The 27052-nt window shown below is 38.7% G+C and overlaps 1 protein-coding gene across 4 annotated transcripts in view; it reads right to left on the bottom strand.

Moving 5' to 3' along the window:
• MAP3K4 (mitogen-activated protein kinase kinase kinase 4) overlaps positions 1-27052 on the bottom strand; it is a 109203-nt gene that overhangs the window by 37342 nt on the left and 44809 nt on the right. For all 4 annotated transcript variants that reach the window (XM_024747942.1, XM_024747944.1, XM_024747943.1 and 1 more), the window contains exons 4-5: positions 7218-7460; positions 4366-4512 (exon numbers count right to left, since the gene is read on the bottom strand). In XM_024747942.1, coding sequence (XP_024603710.1) covers positions 4366-4512; positions 7218-7460 — 390 coding nt within the window. The remainder of the gene's footprint in view (positions 1-4365; positions 4513-7217; positions 7461-27052) is intronic.

Genomic DNA, 27052 nt, shown 5'->3' with positions numbered 1-27052 from the left:
ACTTTCAAACCATCACTCTTACACAGTCTTACTTAAAAACACAACAAAAGAAATACCCTACCCCTTTAAGGCTGATGTCATCAGATAGACCATCGATGCCCCCTCTGCACACCATCATCTACTGATTTTCAACTACCCGTCAGTTGTCAGACTCCAGCCTGTGACTCAGTCTTCTCTCCATCCCAGGCTCAGCCACCAGCTGTGTGACTTAACATCAGGTGCACGACACCCTGACACCATTTCAGTTCCGTTCCCCCATGGCCTCCAGTTCCAACCACCTTTTCTCCTCTCTGACAAGGTTTTGTTTCTGATCCTGCCAATACCAGCATCGCTCAAAGCCCAATTCAAACACACTGATGTTAAAACCTCCTCTCCTCGCTCCAGTTTGTTTGCCCAACTCCCCCCTCTACACTGTTCTCTTCATTTTATCTGGAACTCCAGTCCACTGGTTCCTCTTCTTCCTCCAACTCACTCCTCTCTTCCCTGGGTCCCTGTCCTCCTTATTCAGCACTCCTGTCAGTACGCTCATGTCCCTGCCACCGTCCTACACCCTGCCATTCCTGGAGTGCTCACAATGCCTTTTCCCACCTGCCTGTCAAGACGAGCCCAGCTCCCTTCCCCGCCCGCACAGCCCAGAAGCTGAGGGCCACGAGTCACACGACAGGGGGGAGTCACTCTTCTACACAGTCACATTCACCAACCACACAGCACACATTTCTGGTAATACTTGTACCTCTGCTCAGCTCACTTTCCTTCTCTCTACAACCACAAGTTTGAAACTTCTCCATTTTCCTCAAACTGCCAAAACCCATCCTAACCCACTCTCAGCAGATGATCTCGTCTCTCTTCACAAAAAAACTTTAAGTCATTAGATATAAAAGCTCTCATCGTCATGAAACAAATAACAGAAACCTACATGCTGTTACCTACCATCCTTCCCTTTTTCACAGTAGAGGAGCTGTGCTTCCTGCTAAGCCCAGCACTTGTGTTTTGAGACCCGTTTCCTCGTGATACCTGAGGAACCTGACACCATCAGTCTTCTCCTTTCTCTTAAATATATATATATACATATATATATATATATATGTATGAGTAATCCAACACACACATTCCCAGCTGAGACAAAGCAACTGTCCGCCTTTTTGTTTCAGCTTTCATACTGTAAACAAGCGTCCTTTTAAATGTCTCTTTAGTGTCACTTTTTTGTTTCTTTCATCTCTTTCCCTTAACAAAATCAATGCCAAAGGCTTTCCAATGGTCTCGGGTATCTTCGATTTAAAAAACTCTCACTGGACCTACCATCTTCACTGTTCATCTTGCTGCACAAACTGGACAGCCAGCAATCACTCTCGATACCTCCCCCATATCCAATCCATCCCTGAGTCCTGCCAACTTCACTTGCTTCGCTTCTTTCAAATCCTTATGCTTTTTCCTAAATTTATGCTATTCCACTGCAATCCAGGGACTAGCGTGTGCACCACTAGACGAGTCTCTGCCTGGTCTTCTCCCATTGACTCTGGATCCCCCCAGGCTGTTCCTCTAACTGCAGCCACAGTGGTCCCTTCCCAAGGCTTTCCTGGGAACCTTCATTCCAAAGCTGCTTCCCTTATCCCGCATCATCACAGAGACTCTGCATCTGCTCCCTTCTCTGTCAGAGAAGTGTTCCTTTCAATCTCTCTCGCGCTCTTTTTTTTTAACTAAAAAGTAAAGTGGCTTTAAAATATTTTTACAAATAATATCCAGAATGAACAAATGTTAATATTTGGTCATAATGGCTTTAGATATTTTTTCGATGAGAAATAATACATCACAAAGTTAATTTCTCCTTGGGTTCTTTCTTCACTTCTCTCTTTCCTCCCTCCTCAGAGGTAACAATTACGCATTTAGTATGTCCCCTTCTGGTTTATATGTTTTTTTAAATAATCTGTTATTACACAAATTACAAGATACAGTATTGTTTTGTGTAAGCTTTCAAATTATTACTACATAAATTGGATTATAATACACACAGAAACTTTCAGATAAATTCCAACTGTCCCTCCCTGAGAGACTTGCCTCACCGCCACATGAACTCAGACCTTACTGTGAGAGTCCATAAAAGACCCGTGTCTCTCCTTTGATGTTTTTCACCATTGTAACGTTATGTCTGTACAATTATTTAACAGTCATTTTCCCCATCGTTCTTAAACTCCAAGAAGGCGTTTATGCTCCTTACTGAACCTTCAGGACCAGGCACGATGCCTGCCTGGTACACAGCAGACACCCAATAATATCTCTAGAATGGAAAACTGAGTCTTCTCTGCTCCTTTGTCCTTTATTCTTCTATAGGGACGCTAACTGTGCAAGTCTGAGCTCTCCCTTGTGTGTCTCCTACAACTCTCACATCTTGTTCATCATTTTCATATCTTCACTCCTTTTAAGTTCTTTTTATGTGATTTCCTTCAATCTGTCTATCCCATGTTCCTACATCACATACTATGTTTATTGTTTTAGTTGTTTCTAAAGGCCAGGGCCAGGGAAATGTGCTAAGAAAGCTCCCAGCTTCCATCTGGTTTTGCTGGCTCAAACCAGTACTCACCAGTTACTTCCTTGGACGTAACGCATGCATGAGCTCCTCCGTTTTTCGAGTCAGAAGGATGATGCAGCACAGAGTAAAGACCCCTCAGTCACAGATATCCTGCATCATAATCTGCTGATCACCGCTTCCCCTCGCCCTTCTAACCCATCTCTCACTCGGCGGTCTTCCCCGGCTTACAGGACAGGATACTGTCTGGCAGTATGTCCTCTATGGGGACATGCCCTGCTGCCTCCCGACCATTCACACCCCAAGAGGCCACAGCTCTCACTCGCCGTGGACGGGCCCTCCGCACCTGAAGGAGGGCAGGTGGAGCAGTAAACAAGGTGGCCGCCTCTCCGAAGGCCACACGCTCCTTCCTTCCTGACAAAAACACTGACTTTGTTTGGGCTCCACCAGTTTGCAAACTATGCCCCTGCACTAATCCATCTAGCACACTTTGGGGCACAATTTTAAAACTATCGATAATTTCTAGTTCTTCATCTGTGAAATTATGGAGATGAACTAAGGCATGTGATGCCTCACACAGAAGATTGGTAGCAGAGTCAAAACTAAATCCTAAGCATTTCTAGCTCTAACTAGCTGAGAATTTTGGTACTTCCCTTAACTGAGCCTTCTGACATCTCTCACAGGCACACCGAGGGCACTGGAGGTGGATGACCTGGAAGGCACAGCCTAATTCTCACCCTTCCTGCCTAATCTCACCCTTCCTGCCTCAGCGATCACGTGGTAAAAGGTGTGGCGTGCGCCTCTGTAAAGCCATCTAAGACAGTTTGGAAAGCAAAGCACATTTTGTCTTTTTAAACTTCTGGTTTAATCATCCACAGAGAGAAAAACTAATTTCCTTGCTGCTTTTTACCATAACTCTTCAATGATAAAGACTTTCCTGACATAAGCAATATATACAGTATTTCAAAATGTAGCCACATTTTACACATTCTGGTCTTTTATGTATTCTCCCAAACGATTAGGAAATCATTTCAGACTCAAAATTATTTCTCGTAAGATGCCAGATATAAGTCCCTCCCCAGCCACACTCTTCTTTCTCTCCTTCTACTACAGAGGCTGAAAAGCTAAATCTTTGCATTCCCAGCCTCCATTACAGTGAAGGGGCCACACAAAGGTCTGGTCAGTAGGATGTAGGGGACATCTGTTGGGTGGGGCTTCCAGGAGAGCTTTCGCTGTTCTGGACTTAGCTGGCAAGGAGACTTTTCCCCTCTGCCTTTCTCTTTAGAAAGTGAGGGTGGTGTCTGGAGGTGCTGCAGCCATCCTGAGGCAGGACACAGTGAGATGTCAAGCAAGGGTGAAAGCATTCCAAAAACAATATGCCTACAAGCTTTGCTGTTTTCTGTATTATTTCATCAACCTGCCACATTAATCGTCTGTGCATATACCCTAATGACTCTAACATGGATTTACTATGTACTAACACTCTACCAAACCTTACAGAAGACAAAAGCACTTCATTCGCAGCCCCTGGCTTGTGCAGCCTTCAGCCTAATTAGGGAAACCTGAGGACAGAGAGGTGGTACATCGCTAAGTATTAAATAGTATGGTTATGATTAGAACCCTGTAAGAGTTCAGAGAAGGTATAGATAGATGCACATGCAAGGTGAAGAGTGTCAGACAAAACTTGAAAGTAAATCTTCAGTGGGCAGATAAGGAGGAGAGGAGACATTGTGAGCAGGAAGGAATAAGCGGGGCAGAAGTACAGAGGCTAGAAGAGCGCGGGGCAGCACGGCGCGTGTGAGAAGACACACAAGTCAGACATCTCTCCCCGCTGTCCTGACCATCAGCATTTTGTGCAGATCCTCCTCGAAGGCGTCGATGTTGCAGTCGGTCTCCTCCAGGTGGTCCAGGACCTCGTGCAGCATGAACTGGTAGTACTGCTTCATCAGAAGGCCGCCCTTCAGCACCTCCTTACACTCTCTCACCAGCTGCAAGACAGCAGGCACAAGTTCTACCATTTCACACACTCTGACCAGATTGTCGGTTTTCACACATCTTCCACGTAAATCCTCAAAAAGCTCAGGAAAGAGAAACTTGCCTCTGAAAACCCTAAAATATTTTCCAGATTCTTTGTCAGTTCATTTCACACAAATAGCTCAGTGATCTCCACTGAATAATTAAAATAAAACAAATCAGTGAAAACAAAAGTATTTAACAGTATAGCATGAATACACAAAGAAAAACATATAGGCAGAAAACTGATTTGCTAAAATACGTTGTTCTACAAATAAATTTTTATAGAAAATAAATTCTACAGAAAAAGATCTGTTTTTCTGCTAGTTTACATTACAAGACAAGGGATACAAGAGAAAAATTTCCTCATGAGACTGGTCATTTTTAACCAAAAACATAATAAAGATTCAAATAGACTTACATACCACAGAGCCTGGAGGCCTTTGTAATAATTTAGCAAAGTTTACCTACCGTGATTTGTGGCTTTTACCATCAAAAAACTCAATCACAAAAACAAACAAACGTAAGATTAATCTGATAAAATTAAATGGAAGTCAAGGGGGGAAAAATGAAAGAAAACAAAAGGATGAGTGAAACCGCCATGTGTAGGCCCAGGAGGTACTGTGAGAAGGGAGGGAAGGTGCAATGAGAGGACCTTTAATGTCCTTCTATCAATAACACGCTGGTCACACGCCCTCGAATTCTAACCCGCAGGGACCGTGAGACAAGTGGAGCACAGGCTCCGGACGCGCAGGCTCAGCGGCCATGGCTCACGGACCCAGCCGCTCCGCGGCATGTGGGATCTTCCCGGACCGGGGCACGAACCCGTGTCCCCTGCATCAGCAGGCGGACTCTCAACCGCTGCGCCACCAGGGAAGCCCCACAGTTGCACTAGTTTTAAGATACATTATCAAGACATGAAAGGAACCACGGTGCTGCTACAGAGAAAGTAAACTGGTATAAACTTTCTAGAATCTAAAAATGTATGACTCACTAGTTAATTTTTACGTTTTATACTCAAGCAGTAGTCAGAGGTGCAGACTAAAACTTACATACAAATATATTTATCACAATATTATTCAAAACAACAATGGGGATTAAATAAGGTATGATGCACTTATATGGGAGGACACTAATGCAGCCGCTTCAAATAATCTTTCTGAAAACAATTTAAGGATGAAAACACACATTCTTTTCTTTTTTCTTTTAAATTGTATGTGCAGAGAGTATGTACATACAGAAAAATAAATGGACAGAAATACACCAAAATGTTACGGTGCTTATCTCTGAACGGCAGAATAACAGGATAACTTTCATTTTTATCTATCATTTTCTGTCCTTTTCAAATTTTCTAAAATAAACATGGACTGCTTTTACAACAAGATCCCCTTCAAAATGTTTTTAAAATAATTACCCACAGTAAGAGAGTAACGGCTAGAGTTAAATCCATTGAAAAGTGTTAACATAAATTTCCGTTAAAGATGTCACTTAGGTGCTTACAACTCAATCTGAATGCATCAAAGCCAAAATTTCTCTTTTATTTTTACTCTAGTGATGCTATCTTAATCTAAGTATTGGTCTTTTACTTTGCAAAATGTTTTAACATAAATTACTGTTTAATCCTCACAACAGCCCCATTAGTAAAAGGTAAACTCCCCCTTGTTTCAGCAGCTTATGTTCCTGAAGTATGTATTTGTTTTGTGGGGAGGAGAGGTAAGCATTTTACCAAAACTTCCTAAATAACCGCTACAACATGCAGGACAAGTGAAAAGTGTGGCCCAAGTGGACAGAAGGAAAGTAACTAGAACCAAGGTGGTGAGAAGGGAGTAGTGCGCCGGTGGACGCAGAGCTCGGGCTGTGCTCGATGAGAACAGAAGCGACGACGGTGAGGTGCAGGACTCCACCTCCAGTTCCATCAGTCGCCCGGCTCCACACCTAACTTAACCAACAGCGTCAAGTCCTCTTTCGTACCTATCGCACCGCCCGTCCTTCAACTTGCACTCATCCCCTCTGCCCATCCTGTCATTCAGAGCCAAGGAGCTCCTGGCCCTTCAAACTCCACGGGGACGGACAAGCACAGTCCACACAAAACATAGTAACTGTTTTTCATCAAAATTTGAAATGGTTATTTTATATAGTGAATGTCAATACGGTAATATCATAAGGCATAAATATAAACGCTCTTCAGCACACACTGTGTAGATACAACTGCTTCTAGCCATTTCTCTGGTACCCTTGGAGTAGCAAACTCACTAGAAAATCCCGTCCCAAATTAATAATAATTAAGAAAGCAGAAGTTGTCATTGTGGCTTAAACCATACGGGTGCCTAAGCCAGCAAAATGGCCAAACACATCCCACCCCTGCATACTGCAGGCATTTACCTGCTTACGTACCAACAACAACAAGAATTTAAGAATTTAAACTATCTCTTATGAGTGAATTTTAAGTTTCCAGTCTCTAAAGACTGATGGTAACAGGATATGGAGGGTCATATCAGCACCACACTTTCATAACCTTTTCGAATGAGGAAGTGGAAGATAGAGAGGTGGAATCATCATCTCATCTTTGAAGAATGCATGGAAAAAAGAACAATTAGGGGGAAAATCCTAAAAATAAAAATGCTGAGCCTGTAGAAGAATGTCATAAATGCTCAATATTTTTAAAGTCTTTGAAACAAACCTGCTTAATGCTCAAGAGAGATGGTTCTCCAGCAGGTCTCTGTTCCAACCTTAACTTGAGACATTCGTGTATGACATTCAGAAGGACTCGACAGAGGACCAGGAAGGCAGGTTCGAATGAGGGTAGATCCATGGACTTCAGCTCATCCCACGAGACAGCACTGCACTTCTGCTCCGAGGAAGGCGGCGTCCTGGACAGCTGCACGTAATCAGAACCCCACATGGGATCCGGAAATTCAGAAAACTGTAACACAAATTCAACAGAGCTGAAAAGAGCATCCAGGAGAACTTGCTACAGTTGTAGTTATAAACTAGGATTCTCTATAGTTTGCTGACAAACCTATAAAAATCATAATTTTACAGGAAAAATAATCTTTAGAATAATTCACCATTTCCAACGAAGACCTAAAAAGCTCTAAAAGTATTAGAAAACCGTAACAAGAACTAAAATGCAATTGTAATATCTTTATCCAAAAAGTATAGTAGGAAAAGAACCAAGTTCGCCTTTTTCATCATGCATTTTGTTTATCATACCTAAAATAATCGGAGCATTTAGTCTTAAGGCTATACACAGTATTATCCACAACTATCTCTAGACTGACAAAACCAGAGAATTATTAAATTTGAGAAAAGATTACAAAACCAGGTAGCCATTTGTGTAAACATAAAAACTAGTGGGTTTAACCAAGTCTTTTGTCCACTTGTCCTCCTGACCTATACCAAAGGAGGCTGAAAGAGAAAAATTCATAAAATTAACCTGGCTGGTCCCACTCAAATATCCGTTATTTGATGTTTTCTAGGAATTCTACTGTTGCTCACCCATTCATACAGTCGTCCCCATCAAACTCCTATGCTTTTCCCCATAAAACAGAAGATTTGGAGATTTCTCAGTGTTCTTAAACCTCTGGCAACATCATCCTGACCAATCATTCAAAGGTCTTGCCTTCTCCTTCTACTGAGAAAACTGAAGCCATCCAAAATCTCAACTTTTCTTCAATTTAAAACATCACCAATTTAGTTATTGTGCCTCCAAATGTCACTCATATCTGTGCTCCCCGACATTTAGCGAACACTTAACTGGTCTCCCCGACTCACATTCTTTTATGTTCAACACATATTCTGGCATTTAAATTAATACATACTTTAGTTTCCCATAACAGGCAAGAATTTCTAAAATAGCTGCATAATTTTAAAAATGATTACTTGTGATAAATGTGGTCAGGGTTAAGACATGTCTGTTTAAAAGCTTTAGGCAGTATAAATGCTTGTTTCTTCTGGTGTGGAGAATGACATCAGACAAAATATTTATTTAGAGCTCTACAAAATTCAGCAAGCTTTCTAGGATAAAATTCTAAAGAATTCTTTCGGCATTCTCTGTAGTTCCAGCCTGTTGACCCATCTGCTTCAGGCTAACTGGGAAGGGACAATCCCTCCTTCTCAACAACTGCAAGACAACACCGCCCGGAGAAGCAGCAGCCTGGCAGGCCTACACAGCTGCTGAGGAGACACATTCCTGCTGGTGTTGCCTGGGGCGTGAGGCCCCATCCAGACAAAGAGGAACAGACATTAAAAAACTCCTGAGCGTGGAAGAGGGGACAGCAGTTTTAACCAGGGACACCAACGTGAAGAATCAGAAAAGCTGACAGTGACTGAATGTAGGACACAGGAGAGAACAACAAAAATACTCTCTAACGCAAGAGCTCATTAAAGTCCTCTGGAAAAAAAAAAAAAAGACCAAGATTGCTGAAATCAATTCCATAAAGGGAGTGAAAATAGAACGAATGCTGTCAAAGTCTGAATCAGTAATTTAGACATTAACTGCAGAAATGATCACTATAACCCAGAGCAAAAGAAAAAGGAACAGAAATTTTGAGTGAAAAGTAAGAGAAATGGAGGGCAGATCTAGGAGCTGTAACGTAAGAATGAAGGAGTTCCAGAAAGAACAAAAGGAAGAGGTGGAGGAGAGCTTTCTGCACAGTCAAGATACCACTAATATGTAAAGAAGAAGGGGAAAAAAACTCTTTGAATAGGGAAGAACCCAAAGTACAATTCATTTACCTTCTCTAAAAAACTACCTGAGGAAGAACAGGAGAGTCTGGTCAAATGAAAATTGGATCAGAATAAAGATCTCAAGATACAAAAAGAAAAATGCCCAAGGAAATGAGAAGCCATGAATCTCGAAGAATGTATACAGGCAGATACAACTCCATGATGATAACTTGGTTAAGGACTGTAATTCAAGTTTTAGTAAGGAATACTGGAAACTGAAAAAAATAAAAAAGCATACTGTGAGGAAAAACCTGGATCTTAAATGCCCAATTATTTAAATAAAACACAGGGAGAGAGGAAAGGGGTAATAAGGTGCAAGAATGGCCTATTTATTCTTTCATTCCAGTGAGAAATATAGTATTAAATGTAGTATAAAATCCCTGAACAATCCAATCAAACTGAAAAGACTCAATAATGTAGGGACATTAATAAAAACTCAATGTAATTACAATCCTAATCGCAATGGCATTTTGTGTGGGTTAATAAATTCATTAAATAAAGTTCAGGTGTAAGAAAGTAATGTACAAAAATAAAAACAGCCCAGAAACTTTTGAAAAGAAAGAATGTATGGGAAGAACTGCCCTACACAATGCCAAATCTTACTAATAAACCTACTGTATTTAAAACAGAAAAGTTCTTACACAGTAATAAACAGAGCAACAGAACAGAGAAACATATCCAATTACCTATGATAATTCAGAATATAAAAAAGGCAGTTCAAGAAGTTGAAAAATAACAGATAATCCAATGAGTATTTTAGGGAATTAAATAAAGAATAGCTACATCCTTCCCTTACCCTACACACTTATGCCTCACATTATTTTTTTTTAATTAATTTTTTTGGCTGCGTTGGGTCTTCGTTGCTGCACGTGGGCTTTCTCTAGTTGCGGCGAGCGGGGGCTACTCTTCGTTGCGGTGCGCAGGCTTCTCATTGCGGTGGCTTCTCTTGTTGCGAAGCATGGGCTCTAGGCATGTGGGCTTCAGTAGTTATGGTACATGGGCTCAGCAGTTGTAGCTTGCGGGCTCTAGAGCGCAGGCTCAGTTGTTGTGGCGCATGGGCTTAGTTACTCCGCGGCATGTGGGATCTTCCCGGACCAGGACTCGAACCCGCGTCTCCTGCATTGGCAGGCAGATTCTTAACCACTGTGCCACCAGGGAATCCCAACCTCACATTATTAAAATTAATCATTTTTTTAATTATATGGCTATTTTAGAAATTTTTGCCTGTTATGAGCAACTAAACTACAGTCATCCCTCAACGTCCATGGGGGATTAGTTTCAGGACCCCCTGCTGATACCAAAACCCCTTATATAAAATGGCACAGTACAGCCGGCCCTCATTATCTGTGGGGTCCCATCCACGGATTTCAGTTTGATCTGTGGTTGACTGAATCCACAAATGAGGAGCTAGTGGATATGGAGGGTCAACTCTAAGTATTAATGTAAATACAAAACTATATGTTGAACCTATACATTTTGAAAAAGAGATTCCAAATGTTTTAGAACCTAAACACAGAGCTATACCTTAGGTTAAACCATATAAAATTACCATTTTAGTCAATCAAAAATGATCAAGTAATGGCAATTTGACAGGTCAACATGATAAAAAGATTTCTGAAAAGACAGTGATGACAGTAGGATTTCAATTTCCCTTAGTTCCCCCAAAAGGACAGAACAACTAAGACAACAAAATCAAAACTCCATGAGACACATTTACAATAAAACTAGGTGAAAGGTAACTTCATGAACCCCAAAATAGAAAGGGGGAGGGAAACAGTCCCTGGACCCATGGGATACCTCATACCCACACCCCACACCCAACCAGTATCCCAGATCCCTATGAGCATTTGTGCAGGGGAAGCAGAGGGGATTAACGGAGTGTCTGATGGGGCTAAAGGGACAAATTTCAAAATTACCAATGAATACTCAATAGAAAGCTCACTGCTTCTATTTGAGGGCTTCCTGACATTGGGAATGATTGTGGCACCAGTTTCTGAGTGAAGTCAGTGGGTGGGCAATAAGGTCTGAAGGGGCTAAAGTGGTTTACACCCCCAAAACTCTTGAAACGCTCAGCCAAAATTTCCTTCTAGGACAAAGCTCCACACCCAGAAGAAACTGCTGGGGTGAAATCCAACTGACCAGTAAAGGACAACAGGGGTAAAGGAAAGAGAAGGGCCAGAAAAAGGGGGAGAGGAACACAGCCAGGAGACCTCAAGAAATAAGAGATGTATTACTTATCAATTCAGAAGAGAGAGCTTAAAGCATAAACCTAAATGCTTTCTTAACTCTCTCTTTTCTTAAAGTTCATAAAAACAAATATCATGTTTAAAAACGAACAAGAAAAAAGGATTGTGTTAGAATCCAATACATGGTTATTTTAAGGCAATAACCATGAGAGAGAATAAGCGAGAGAATTGAGAGAGAATAAGGAGCTGAATAACCCTACAGACAATGAACGCTTGCCAGAGAGACATGCCCACTAAGTAGGTGATACAGGGACCTGATTCTCAAAATATGCTAAAAGAAATTTTAAAAATCTCAGAAAATATAAAAGAACGACACAAATTTGAATTAGAAACACTCACAAACCAAGTGAAAGAACTCAGAAAATAATTCTTCAAAAATTGTACATCATTTCAAAAATAAAAAGCTAGATGGAACACAAGAGCAAATAAAAAGAGATAATGCCTTCACAGAAATACGAGGAAGAAAATTTTACTTAAAAAAAGGAAAAGATTTGAAATGAAGTGAAAGAGAAGATAGGCAAAGTAGATTCAGAATACATACAGTAGTGGTTCCCAGAGAAGAAAGCCAAACCAATGAAACAGAAAAAATTAAAACATAAAGACATTCACTTGAATCAAAAAAAATAAAAAAATAAAAACAAAACAAAACCCTGAAACTATACATTGAAAGGACATCATGTATTCAAAAATATCAATGTGGAAAAACCAGCACCAAGTAAAACTAGTGGAATTTAAAGAAAGACAATCTTTTAGGTATCCAGGTTATAAGTAAATTAATTAAATAAATAAACCAAGGTTCCTTTAAGTGGAAACAAAAAAATCATATTGTCATCAGACTTTGCAATCTCAATGCTTCATGGCAAAAGACAATGAATAACATATACTAAATTTATTCGGGGAAAAAAATATAAGCCAAATATATTACGTCCAGCCAAACAGACTTTCAGGTATACATGTTGCAACTGTTAGGAAAAATCCAAGAACTCATGAAACAGTTTTCATGAGCCCTTACTGAGGAATCTGCTAGGGAACTAGTGTCACCCCACCACAATGACTCAAGGGACTCTGATATGAGATCTAAAAAGGAGCCTTAAAACAAAAGACCAAAACTATGTATCTAAATCTAAATCTCTATCTATCCATCCACCCACCCATCCACCATCCACCCACCCATCCACCATCCACCCACCCACACACTACTGTAGAACTAAGACTAGGTTAAGTGATAACTGTAAGGGAGAAAGTACTGTCAATAATGGTTACATGACCTAACAAGGTAGATATACCACAATTATCAAAATCTGGGGAGGAAGTGGAGGGCATATGAAATGTCGTAGCATTTCACTGGAAATAAAAGAAAATTACTTCAAATGAGAACCTGGGTTAAAAAAAGAAAAGGATAATTATAATATACCTCACAGCTGGGAACCAACAAATACCAACCAAAAAATGGGGGGGTGGGAGAGACACTAAGTGCATTACATAAAGACAATGAAACAATGATAACCTTAAGGGGTAAAAATAAGCCTGTCATATATTAAAAATAAATAAGGAAAGAAGATTGCATACACAAGCTTTATATTAAAAACATGTTAGAATAAAACAATATTTTTTAAAGCTTAATTATCCATATCAGAGAAACCAGGCTTCTTTAAAAATATATTATTCCGGGCTCTCCTGGTGGCACAGTGGTTGAGAGTCCGCCTGCTGGTGCAGGGGACATGGGTTCGTGCCCTGGTCCGGGAAGATCCCACATGCCGCGGAGTGGCTGGGCCCGTGAGCCATGGCCGCTGAGCCTGCCCGTCCGGGGCCTGTGCTCCGCAACAGGAGAGGCCACAACAGTGAGAGGCCCATGTACCACAAAAAAAAATAATTAATAAAAAAATAAAAAAATAAAATAAATATATATTATTCCACAGATTTTTCTCTTAAAACCAAGTATTTTACATAATTTTTGCAAAAATTAAATTTAAAAAGCAACATCTAAAAATAAAAAATTAAATTAAAAAAATCTATGAGTGGATAAACAAAATGCATGGTATTTCCATACAATGTAATATTATTCAGCCATAAAAAGGAATGAAGCACTAATACATATGATAATAAAGATGAACCTTGAATACATTATGCTAAATGAAAGAAGCCAGTCACAAAAGACCACATGTATGATTCCATTTATATGAAATGTCCAGAATAGGCAAATACAAAGAAACAGAAAGTAGAGAAGCAGTTGCTTAGAGCTGAAGGTGATAGAGGGATTGTGGAGGTGACAGCTAAAGGGTACAGGGCTTATTTTAAGGGTTATGAAAATGTTCTAGAATTAGACACCAGCAATGGTTGCACAACTCTGAATATAGTGTAAAAACTTCTGAACCGAACACTTTAAAAATCATGAATTTCATGGTATGTGAATTGTCTCATAAAGCTGTTATTTCAAACATACAACAACAAAAAAGAAGAGGATCTAACTGTATGTCTAATTAGTGGCATAACCATGAGAAGAATCATTCGAGTGTCTTTACATGTCTGTAATTTGGGCTTCCCTGGTGGCGCAGTGGTTGAGAGTCCGCCTGCCAATGCAGGGGACACGGGTTCGTGCCCCGGTCCAGGAAGATCCCACGTGCCGCGGAGCAGCTGGGCCCGTGAGCCATGGCCGCTGAGCCTGCGCGTCCGGAGCCTGTGCTCTGCAACAGGAGAGGCCACAGCAGTGAGAGGCCCGTGTACCGCAAAAAACAAAAACAAAAACAAAAACAAAAACAAAAACACTGTAATTTGATGTTATATCCCTAAAGGGTTGTACCACCTTAAGGATGGGGAAAAAAATCTTAAACTGTTTTCCAGTAACCACATTGTTGATGGTGTTATTCTGAGATTACTGTGAGTGTACTTTGGAATGTGTATGACCCTCGAATGCTATCATTCCTGGTAATTTTCAGTGTAAAAGAAAAGTCAGAAGAGATTAAGTAAAAATCTGAAATCCTGAATTTGAATTGTTACTATCAGTATTCACTTATTATATATATTGTGTGTGTGTTCTTCTGACTACTGAAGAGAACTAAAACAAGGACCATTTCAGTTAGAATGAGCAATGCTGGTGCCCAGACTGTAGTCCTGAAATACTATTTCCCAATAAAAGGAATGAGGGTTCCTTGAAGATACACGAGATTCCCAACCTGGAGTAAATGTACAATACAAGCCCAAAACAGCTTGTTCTATCAGATATCAAAGACTATTCACTAGGGTCGTGAAATAAGGACTTAAGCCAACTTGAATATGTTCCCATTGGCCAAAGATGGGACAATGTGAGTATCAGTTACCATAATTACTTCAATGGATTACAATAATGAAGTCAGTGGATTGAAACATATATAATATGTTTCAATTCATGAGCTCAAACATTAATTTAAAAAACATTAGCTGGTCACCAATAAATCAACTCATTGCTTTGAAATATGATAAATAAAAGGGAAAGAATCAAGCATATTTATCCTGCCATTTCTGTTCACTTATTTCACTGGGTTACCAACTAATGGATGAGGACAGTTTCTCTTTAAAGCAATATCTAATTAATAAAGCTACTAGTAAAGAAGAAGAAATGAGAGAATTAGAATATCATCACTTTTCAATCTTTAATGAATTAAGAGATCTAGGCAATGATCATCAACCACTACTGTCTCAAATAGACAGTCAGACATTACATGTGTCCTAATGAAGTAGTGTTAACCAATTAACAAGTCAATCAAGATCCTGACTCTGATTAGGCCACTAGATCATACAGTTAATTCACAGAGAACACAGAGAAAAAAGAAACACTGTAAAAGATCACTTGGAGGTACAATCATCAAAATTCAGACTGGGGGAGACTCTACAGAATAAAGGACCCAACTTCTTCAATAAATATCAATATATGGCAAAAAAGGGAGGGGGACCTACATATTTAAAGAGACTTAAAAAATATAATGAACAATTACCATGTGTAGACATTACTCGCAAACTGATTCAAGCTGTAAAATATTTTTTTTAAAAACCATCACAGTTATGTACAACAGAAATATGAACATGAGCTTAAAAGCTGATGATATCAAGAAGTTTCTGCTATTTCTTCAGGTGTGATAATGGTATTGTGGTACATTTATAAAACATGCCCTCGTCTTTCAGAGAAATACATTGAAATATTTAAGGATAAAATATGATGATATCTGAGATTTTCTTCAAAGTGATAGAGGAAGGTGCCAAATGGTAGTAGGTACCGGCCATGAATTAATAACCATGATGCTGGAATACAGATCTGAGGAGGTTCATGGTATTATTGTTTGTTTGGCATATGTTTAATATTTTCCGTAACAAAATTGTTTTAACTATGTAAAAAGAATAAGCAAAATATATAGGAGAAATTTTTTTATAATCTTGGAGTACACATAAAATAAGGTGACCATAAAACAGTATGACTACATAAAAAGTTTTAAAATTCTTTCCAGTGAAAAGCATCATTAAGTTAAAAGACAGTTTGGAAGAAAATACTTATAGCCATAATAGAAAAATGAATAATACACATAAAACATAAATAGTTCCAACAGATCAATAATTTAAAAAAACAGAAAATGAGCAAAACAAATGAAAGAAAATTCAAAGAAACGTCAGCGGGCAATAAACATGACAACCACCTCAATGTCACTAAAAATGAGGGAAGTTAAAGATAAAAATGAAATTATAGATTTCCCTGATTATGGCTCTGCAAAAATGAGGGAAAATGGGGTTTCTCCTACACTGTGGGGGAAAGCATACATTAGTACTACAACCTTTTTGGGGAGCAATCTGGCACTATCTAGGAAAGATTTAAATGTGCATACCCTATAACCTAACAATTCCATTTTAACTAACCATTCTTACAAGAAGAACAGACTATGTTCATAAAGGGGTATGTACAAGAATATTTGTGGTTTTATTTTTTATAACCATATAAGTGTCCATTCAGAGTGAAATGGTTATAATCATGGGGGAAATGCAAATCAAAACCACAATGACATATCACCTCACACCTGTTAAAATGGTTATGATCAAAAAAACAAGAAATAACAAGTGTTAAAGAGGATACAGAGAAAAAGGAACCCTTGTGCACTCTTGGTAGGAATGTAAACTGGTACTGCCACTATGGAAAATAGTATGGCAGTTCCTTAAAAAATTAAAAAATAGAATTACCATATGATCTAGCAATCCCACTCTTGGTTATTTATCTGAAGGAAATGAAAACACTAACTCGAAAAGTTATGTGCACCCCCACGTTCACTGCAGCGCTATTTACAACAGCCAAGACACGGAAGCAACCTAAGTGTCCAATGAGGAATGAATGGATAAAGAAAATGTGGTACGTAAACACACACACACGAATATTATTCAGCCATAAAAAAGAAGGAAATCTTGCCATTTGTGACAACATGGATGGACCTGAAGGGCGTCATGCTAAGTGAAATAAGTCAGAAAGAGAAAGATAAATACTGTATGATCTCACTTATATATGAAATAAAAAATAAACAAAAAATGAACTCATAGATACAGAAAACAGATTGATGGTTGCCAGAGGCAGAAGGTAGAATAAAAAAAGAGTGAAATAGTTAAATAAGTGACGTTAACACTCATGTAATGGAATAGCATGTAGTTCTCAAATGGAATTGAGGTAGAGTGACACACACCAACATAGACGGATCCAAAGCAGAGAACATATCGGGGGAGGGGGTACCCACCAGTCGTGGAATAAATATAGCACTATCACATGGGGGTTTTTTGGAAAAAAAATTACCTGCATTATATACCAAAGATATATATAAAAGCAAAAAGGTTTAGAAGATATAAACCAAATGATTACTCTGAGCAGAGGTACAGGATAAACAGCAACTTTGTTTCCTTATATACTTCAAGAAATGAGTAAAACAAAAGAAAGCAAATTGTTTTATAAAATGAAGGATGAGATCAAAACAGTCTTTACGTTACCCTTCAAAAGTTAGTTTCTATACTTCTGTACTGGGAGTCATGTCACCTACAGGGCCTGGTGGGGCTGTAAATGAGTGTGCAAGGGCGGGTGACGGGAAGAGAGTAAGACACCACGGGCACTGTGCAAAGCTGGAGCGAGCACACCAGGTGCTACCACGTGGGGATGGGGTCCACTGTGAACAGACCTCCCAGTATCTCAAGGAAAACAAAAATCAGGATTTTCATGTGAAATCTTCTATTTTTTTAAATGCTAGCTACTAAGTCAAAAAATATTTAAAGCACTGTGTGGGACAAAATATAACTTGGGGAGGCAGTATACCGTAATGATGAAGAGCAGGCTTTACAGCGAGTTCTGGTTTCACATCCTGGCCCTGCCACTTACTGGATGTGCGACCGTGACCAAGCTACCTGGCCAACCCCACTCCATATATGAGTATTCAAGACCAGCTACCAGTCTTGGTGTTGCTGTCGTCTTGGGATCCAGCTCCCCACGGCAAGCTGAAGAGTTCTGCTCTACCTTTCATCTTTTTACATCAAGTTGGATTCAGCTGGCTCACTGCAGTCAAAAATGATACAGTACAACTTCTTATTTTGCCTCACGTAAGTACGCTTCCTTTGAGAAAACAAAAAACCTATAGGCAAATGAGGAAGCATGTGCCTGTTATCTTGCCACTTATTCAGTTAAAAAGTTCATGTATGTTGGTGGGAATGTAAACTGGTACAGCTACCGTGGAAAACAGTATGGAGATTTCTCAAAAAACTAAAAATAGAACCACCATATGACCCAGTGATATATATTGTATATATATACAATATATCTGAAACAAAAACAAAAACAGATTTGAAAGATACATGCACCCCAATGTTCACAGCAGCACTATTTACAATTGCCAAGATATGGAAGCAACCTAAGCGTCCATCAGCAGGTGAATCGATAAAAAAGATGTGGTGTATACCTATATATACAATGGAATACTATCCAGCCACCAAAAAAGTGAAATTTTGCCATTTGCAGCAAAATGGATGGACTTGGAAGGTATTATGCTAAGTGAAATAAGTCAGACAGAGAAAGACAAATACTGTATGATATCACTTATATAAGAATCTAAAAAATACAACAGTGAATATAACAAAAAAGCAGACTCACAGATACAGAGAACAAACTATGTAGTGGCTACCGGTGGGGAGAATGGAGGGGGTAAGGACAACATGGGGGAAGGGGATTAAGAGATATAAACTACTATGTATAAAATAAATAAGCTACAAGGATCTACTGTACAACACAGGGAATATAGTCAACATTTTACAATAACTATAAATGGAGTATAACCTTTAAACTTGTCAATCAGCATACTGTACATGTGTAACATAATATTATACATCAGCTACACCTCAATAAAATAATTCCCTCCACATACTGTAAAAATAATAAATAAAAGTCAGTCAGGGCAGCTTTTTAAAAACAGTTTATGTAACTGTACTAATGAAATCAGACACGTGATGACTGAAGCAAATGAAAATTAACGATGACAACTGTATTAATGAACACTGACCTTGAAGAGGGGGTAGGGGAGTACTGTAGCCTACTTCAGGTGTTTCCAATGGGCTGACTCTCAACTGCACTGGTGCTGGTCTGGATTCATATAAAGCACGCTGGAGGTTAAAAATGTCAGTACTTATGTCCTACCTTGAGAGATTCTGACCTGCCCTATATCCAAGAAGGCAAAGGTATGTGTATTTTTAAAAGGTCCCTGAGTAATTCTCATGTGCAGCCAGGTTTGGAAACCATTCGCGTAAAGTCTGGTATCCCCAAATACTGGGTTTGAATCCCTCCAACAATCTATAGCTTCTGTGATTTGGGGCAAGTTATCTACTCTCCTTATCTGTAAAATACCGAAAAAACAACAATGCCGCTTCATTTGGTTGTTGTATCTAGCACATGGTAAGACAATAAATAATAGTTGTTATTATCTATCTATCCATATATATATCTCTCCCCTAGTTTCTACATGCTTTACCAATTCTGAACATAAAAGACAACCTCTTCAACGTTTCTTGTGCTTATGAGAAAAAACAGCATAATTATTGCTAGATCCAAAGACAAACAATATTTCATTGGCTGTTGAACTTATAATAATTACATGATCATTCTTAATTCAAGAAAAGTATTTAATAGAGTAAGCAAAAATCTTCCTAGAATTTGGAGTAATATGCATGGTAATATATAGTCAAAGTCAGACAGTTAATTTTTTTGTATATTACATAAAATATAATTTTTCATTTTATCTTTCTCTTCCTCTAAAGATATATAAATTTTACGAGGTAAAGCAAAAAGGGAGGAGCATAAAATAACCATATCACAATCTATGGCTCAGATATTTTATGGGTATTTAACATTTTAAATGCACAAAACCCAAAGAACTAACAACACAAAAAGTGACCTTTATAGTATATAAATTTAAAAATATCAACTAGGACACCAGCAGACCCCAGGACAGAATATAGACTGAGATAAATGAACCTAACTATATTACAAACGCATGTTATAACCTCACTGAAGAGGGTGAAGGAAAAGGTGCTGGCCTAACTGTGGGAACCTGTGCTCTGTCTACATACTCTAAGGCTAAAGACAAAAAGAACTGTACTTAACAATTCATCAATTCAATTTCTAGTTGGTAAATTTAGTCCTCACAGGGGTACTGGTTAGCAATTCTGAAACTACTTTACATGTCAATTAGGGTTGCACAAATATATAAATACACTGTGGGAATGGGAGCCAGGTTTCTCAGTGCAAGAGAAGTAAGTTACAATCAAGGCTAGGATGAAACCTGTGGTGCTGGATTAGCGCCAGAGACCTCAGTATGAACTCACGTTTATTTTTAACAGATAGGTAGAAAGACAGATATAGAAGTAACTACAGGTCTGTGTGTATACATGAGTTAGAAGACACACCTGTATTTTCTAACTCTATCACTGAGAAGGCCTAGAAGCAATTGACACCCCAAGGGTAATGAACACATTCCGTGCCCAGATCTCCATTCCCCAAAACGATTCTCCAATAAAAGGAACCAGAACTCCTTAGAGAAACGGCTGATTTCAGGATTGGAACAGGGAAAATACAAGATGATGCCAAAAAGTAAGAAATTGTTCAAAAAGCAAAACCACACACACACACACAAACACACACACACACACACACAGGATGGGAGCATATCACAAGGATACAGAATTCACCTGAAAGAGCTCCAATGGCTAAAGCAGGAACAATTTGAGCAACAACAAAAAATAGCATTGGACTACAATCCCAAATAAAAAATAGACATCTATGAGTCCATACCGAAATAAATGAACGACTGAATAAAAAAATGGGAAAGAAGAGGCAAATCTTCTTCACAGGAGAATTCCAAGTAATATATGCAGATACTCCCCACTCCCGGAGGTGGAGATTAATCCCCGTCTCCTTGAATGTGACTCACTTCTGAAGAACAGAGCGTGGACAGGGAAAACTAGTCACTTGTGGAAGAACCCGGCAGACACCACGTTAACCAAGTGATCAAGGTTAACATCAGCAGTGATGCTGTAAAGCCACGAGGGCGCTTTAACACTGTGATTCTCATAACCAAGGCCAGGATTCCAGTCTGATCATGAGAAAACATCAGACAAATCCAAATTCAGGAACATTCTACAAGCCATCCAGGTCATGAAAAATAAGGAGAGACAGAAACTATCACAGATCAGAGGAGACTAGGAAGACACGTCGATCCTGGAACAGAAAAGGGACGTGAGTAGAAAAACAGAAACCCAAATAACATCTATAGTTTAGTTAACAGTATTTTGTACCAATGTTAGTATATTAATTTCGACAAACGTATCAGAGTCGAGTAAGATGTCAATATTAGAGGAAGCTGGATGAAGAGCATATGAAAACACTGTACTATCTTTGCAAGTTCCCTAAAAAATCTAAAATTATTCATGATTACAAGTGTACTAAAAAAAAAAAGAATGCAATTGCATGGAGGTAGTTTTGGCATGAAGGATAAATCTTTTACATATGTCTACGTGGTTTCTTGTTTTAATCTTTAACCTAAAATTGAACTGTAGATAACATAACTAAACCCACAGCTACAGAAACTGTTGGGAAGGACACCTAGGAACTACTGGACTGAGATGATTCTTACTAATGTTTAAGGAAGGTTGGGAAAGGTACTCTACAACTAGTATCTGATGGAGAAGGAGTAGAAATCGGAGGCAAGAAAATCTCTATCATAGAGGGACACCAGCACATACTATTATGAAATGGCTATCAGACACATTCATTCCTAAGACCTGAGATCAACCATGCTTAGATTAGAGGAATGTATATTATAGCCAAGTGGGAGAAATAAGTAGGAACAACAAGATCCTGGGATGCTCTAAATATCAAGGAAATAAGAAAACCAGGAAATAAATGAGTAAGCATGAGAAAGAACCAGGATCTTCTCTGGGTCCAAAAACAAAGAGAGAAAAAAGGAAATAAAAAACAAAAACGCTTTCTCTCATTTTTGACTCTGACATTATGTTGTCCTTGCTGCCACGAATAAAATTTTGGCTGGCCTTGTTAGTTCAGTTGCTTAGATTTTCCTAAGTTTTATTTGATGGCCTGAGATTCATTTACAGCAGTTTCTCTAGATAATTATTTTCGAGATCAAAACAACTGTCTTAAAAAGTGAACTTCAGAAACCAACCCATTTGTTATTCAGAGACTGCGTATGTAATTAGAAAAATGTCCTGGGACTTCCTTGGTGGCACACTAGATAAGAATTTCAAGAAAAATCTCAAATAAACAATCCAACCTTACACCTAAAGGAACTAGAGAAAGAACACACAAAAGCCAAAGTTAGTAGAAGGAAAGAAATGATAAAGATCAGAGCAGAAATAAATGAAATAGAAACAAGGAAAACAATAGTAAAGATCAATAAAAGTAAAAGCTGGTTCTTTGAGAAGATAGTCAAAACTGATAAACCTTTAGCCAGACTCATCAAGAGGGAGAGGACTCAAATCAATAAAATTAGAAATGAAAAAGGAGAAGTTACAATGGACAACACAGAAATACAAAGCATCCTAAGAGACTACTACAAGCAACTCTATGCCAATAAAATGGACAACCTGGAAGAAATGGACAAATTCTTAGAAAGGTATAACCTTCCAAGACTGAACCAGGAAGAAATACAAAATATGAACAGACCAATTCCAAGTAATGAAACTGAAACTGTGATTAAAAATCTTCCAATAAACAACAGTCCAGGACCAGTTGGCTTCACAGGTCAATTCTATCAAACATTTAGAGAAGAGTTATGACCCATCCTTCTCAAACTCTTCCAAAAAACTGCAGAGGAAGGAACACGCCCAAACTCATTCTACGAGGCCACCATCACCCTGATACCCAAACCAGACAAAGATACTACAAAAAAAGATAATTATAGATGAATATCACTCATGAATATAGATGCAAAAATCCTCAACAAAATACTAGCAAACAGAATCCAACAACACATTAAAAGGATCATATGCCATGATCAAGTGGGATTTATCCCAGGGATGCAAGGATTCTTCAATATATGTGAATCATCAATGTGATACACCATATTAACAAATTGAAGACTAAAAACCATATGATCATCTCAACTATCATACTCCCTGACTTCACACTATACTACAAAGCTACAGTAATCAACACAGTATGGTACTGGCACAAAAACAGAAATACAGATCAATGGAACAGGGTAGAAAGCCCAGAGATAAACCCATGCACCTATGGTCAACTAACCTACAACAAAGGAGGCAAGGAAATACAATGGAGTGCAAAGGAAACCATAAACAAGACGAAAAGACAACCCTCAGAATGGGAGAAAATATTTGCAAACGAGTTAATGGACAAAGGATTAATCTCCAAAATCTATAAACAGCTCATGCAGCTCAATATTAAAGAGACAAAAAACCCATTTGAAAAATGGGCATAAGACCTAAATAGACATTTCTCCAAAGAAGACATACAGATGGCCAAGAAGCACGTGAAAAGCTGCTCAACATCACTAATTATTAAGGAAATGCAAATCAAAACTACAATGAGGTATCACCTCACACCAGTTAGGATGGGCATCATCAGAAAATCTACAAACAACAAATGCTGGAGAGGGTGTGGAGAAAAGGGAACCCTCTTGCACTGTTAGTGGGAATGTACATTGATACAGCCACCATGGAGAACAGCATGGAGGTTCCTTAAAAGACTAAAAACAGAATTACCCTATGACCCAGCAATCCCACTACTGGGCATATACCCAGAGAAAACCATAATTCAAAAAGACACATGCACCCCAATGTTCACTGCAGCACTATTTACAATAGCCAGGTCATGGAAGCAACCTAAATGCCCAGCGACAGACGAATGGATAAAGAAGATGTGGTACATATATACAATGGAATGTTACTCAGCCATAAAAAGGAATGAAACGGGGTCATTTGCAGAGACGTGGATGGACCTAGAGACTGTCATACAGAGTGAAGTAAGCCAGAAAGAGAAAAAACAAATATCGCATATTAACGCATATATGTGGAATCTAGAAAAATGGTACAGATGAACTGGTTTGCAAGGCGGAAATAGAGACACAGATGTAGAGAACAAACATATGGACACTCGCGGGGAAAGCAGTGGGTGGTGGGGTATGAACTGGGAGATTGGGATTGACATTATACACTAGTATGCATAAAATAGATAACTAATAAACCTGCTGTATAAAAAAAATTAAATTAGAAAAGAATCTACCTGCCAATGCAGGGGACACAGGTTCAATCCCTGGTCCAGGAAGATCTCACATGCCGCGGAACAACAAAGCCCGTGCGCCACAACTACTGAGCCTGTGCTCTAGAGCCTGTGAGCCACAACTACTGAGCCCGTGTGCTGTAACTACTGAAGACAGTGTGCTCTGCTGCCTGCATGCCAGAACTACTGAGCCTGCACGCTCCAACTACTGAAGCCTGTGCACCTAGAGCCCGTGCTCCGCAACGAGAGAAGCCACCGCAATGAGAAGCCCGCGTACTGCAACGAAGAGTAGCCCCTGCTCGCCGCAACTAGAGAAAGCCCGCGCGCAGCAACGAAGACCCAATGCAGTCAAAAAGAAAAAAAGAAACATGTCCTGAGAAAATGAATTTACAGAAACTAGGGAGCTATAGCGTTATCTAATTTTTAACAAACTTTTAAGGCTGTTTATGATATTCATATTATTAAAACAATTTGCAAACAGATTTTTTTTAGTATCACTAGTTGCATTTTTAAATTTAAAGATATTGAAATATAATATTAATTTTTACAGGAAAACTGTTTTATAAAGCATGTTTACAAGCCAAGGAGAATTAAATATTAGATATGTTACTTATGAACACAAGTTGTAAGTAACTTAATCATAAGAAATAAAACTATAGTCACAGATAAGAACAATCAAATATCATGAGTATAATTCTTCTTTTCTACAAAATCCTTCAACTATCTTCATTGGTATTATCACATAAGCCATAAAAACGGTGCACAACAGAAGATATGTACTGGGCACAATCTATAGTACCAGCTGGTCAAGATGTTTCTAACAATTAAGAATGAAAATTGTCCTCAAACCTAAAAGGTTATCCACCCACTGCTTAAAATGTATGCGCTTAAAAATGTACGATTATTTGGCAGAGATTAAAAAGTAAAATACACTTAAAAAATAAAAATATAGACTTGTCTAGCCACTACTGGCTTACAGTTAGCTTCAAGGGAGGAACAAAAAGTGTTAACAACACTTCTTAAAAAAAATAGTTTGTATTTGACTTCTATAGCATTTTACTATTTATACAAGTGTCTTTTCAAGCCTCACGACAACCCTGTGAGGTAGGTAGGGAAGTATTGTTATACCCATTTTACAGATGTGAAGACTTACGGTCAGAAAGAGTAAGTCATTGACATTAGACACAGATAGTAAAGAGACTAAAACAAAACAAACCCAGAAGGGGAGTGTACATATATTCATTTACATTTGTATACATACACTTCGTCTTATAGGAATTATGTCCCTGAAGTAGGAATAAAAATAAAGTCTTACTTTCCCATTGAGTTAAGTATAATTTTGGAGGCTTATCTTTTATTAGTTTGGATTAATCTCCAATACAGAAGGATTTTTGTTCTTGGTTACTCTTTCATTATTTTGCAAACACAACATTTTATAAACCAAAATTTAAAACAAGAGGGGCTTCTATACTGCATTTTTTTGGAAAAGTAAACCATCTCAAATAATTCTAATAAACATGTTTAATTCACACACTTTGAATGTGTACGTATTTCTTTTCTTCTATAACAAGGATAACTTTCTCATTCAGTTAAACCTCAACTGGTCAAACCAAAGGCGTACAACTTGGATAGCAACTCAAAGCTAGGGGCTCCCTCGTTATCTTTTCTCAGCAAGGGTTCTAATAGAAAACGCGGTGCGCTCATTCTCAACCTCTTTCTTGTTCCAACACATCTAATGGATGCAAAGCTCAGCAGCAGTGGTTCACTGCCACAGAGGGTCCTCAGGGGAGAGGAAGACAGTCTGGGAGAGCGAGCGTAACGCAGTTTTAAGAAGCCCTGACACGTCTCCCTGAGCCCTCACCAGGAGCCCCTCTCTCCTAGGAGAACCAGTGAATCAAAGATGAGGTAATAATGCCAGGACTTTTTCACTGATATTACTTCAAAAACAGTCCTTCGTAACAACAATTAATCAACCCTGTCCTGTCCACACGTGTCCTTGTTAGAACCTAACCACTCTCCAGCCAAAAACCTAAACTAAAGTATGCTATTCGACATCTGAAGCATATGCCAAATCTTTACTACATATCTAGTTCTGCTCTACTGACTTTGAAACTTGCACTATAACACATTCTTATTATAAAAGAGTTATTCATGGACTAAGAGGGGAAAACATCACTTGCCCGAATAAAAGGTGTACATAAAAAATCATTCACAGAGTCAAAGCACTGCTCAAAGAAAATTCATTTTTGAGATTTCTAATCAAAATAATACTCAAAGTAAACTAACCTCTTAACAGCTACAAAGTATTGATTCATTCTGCAAACATCCTGCTATATTATGTGAACACCTGACCCCTTCTCCTAAGGGTTCATAATCTGGCCATCAGATTAAAACTTCAAATACTGCAAATTCGGGTTCTCTTCCGATGTTTCCCATCTTAAGGAATACCTTCAGTTTTATCATCTGACTCCACAGCAAGCCAGACTGTGTAATAAACCCAAGTTTAAAAAAAGAAAAAGTATATACATATGTATGTATTTAGCTATTAAAGTTTAGAATCACAGCCCTACTCAGGTAATTAGGGATCTCAAAGATCTGGGTGCTTTTGCTTTTAGCCAGATGAACATGCAAACTCACCACAACAGAAAAACTGCTTACGCTCTTTCACTCTCAAGAAGAATATCCAACAATATGCCCCCTTCTAGTTTTACCACCCTTAATGGTAAAGAATTCCTGAGATATAAAGCTATGAAA

Source organism: Neophocaena asiaeorientalis, unplaced genomic scaffold, assembly GCF_003031525.2.
Source record: "Neophocaena asiaeorientalis asiaeorientalis breed wild unplaced genomic scaffold, Neophocaena_asiaeorientalis_V1.1 scaffold123, whole genome shotgun sequence".
Taxonomy (NCBI): domain Eukaryota; kingdom Metazoa; phylum Chordata; class Mammalia; order Artiodactyla; family Phocoenidae; genus Neophocaena; species Neophocaena asiaeorientalis.
The sequence above is the reverse complement of the archived record's forward strand: the minus strand, read 5'-3'. Positions and strand labels throughout refer to the sequence as shown.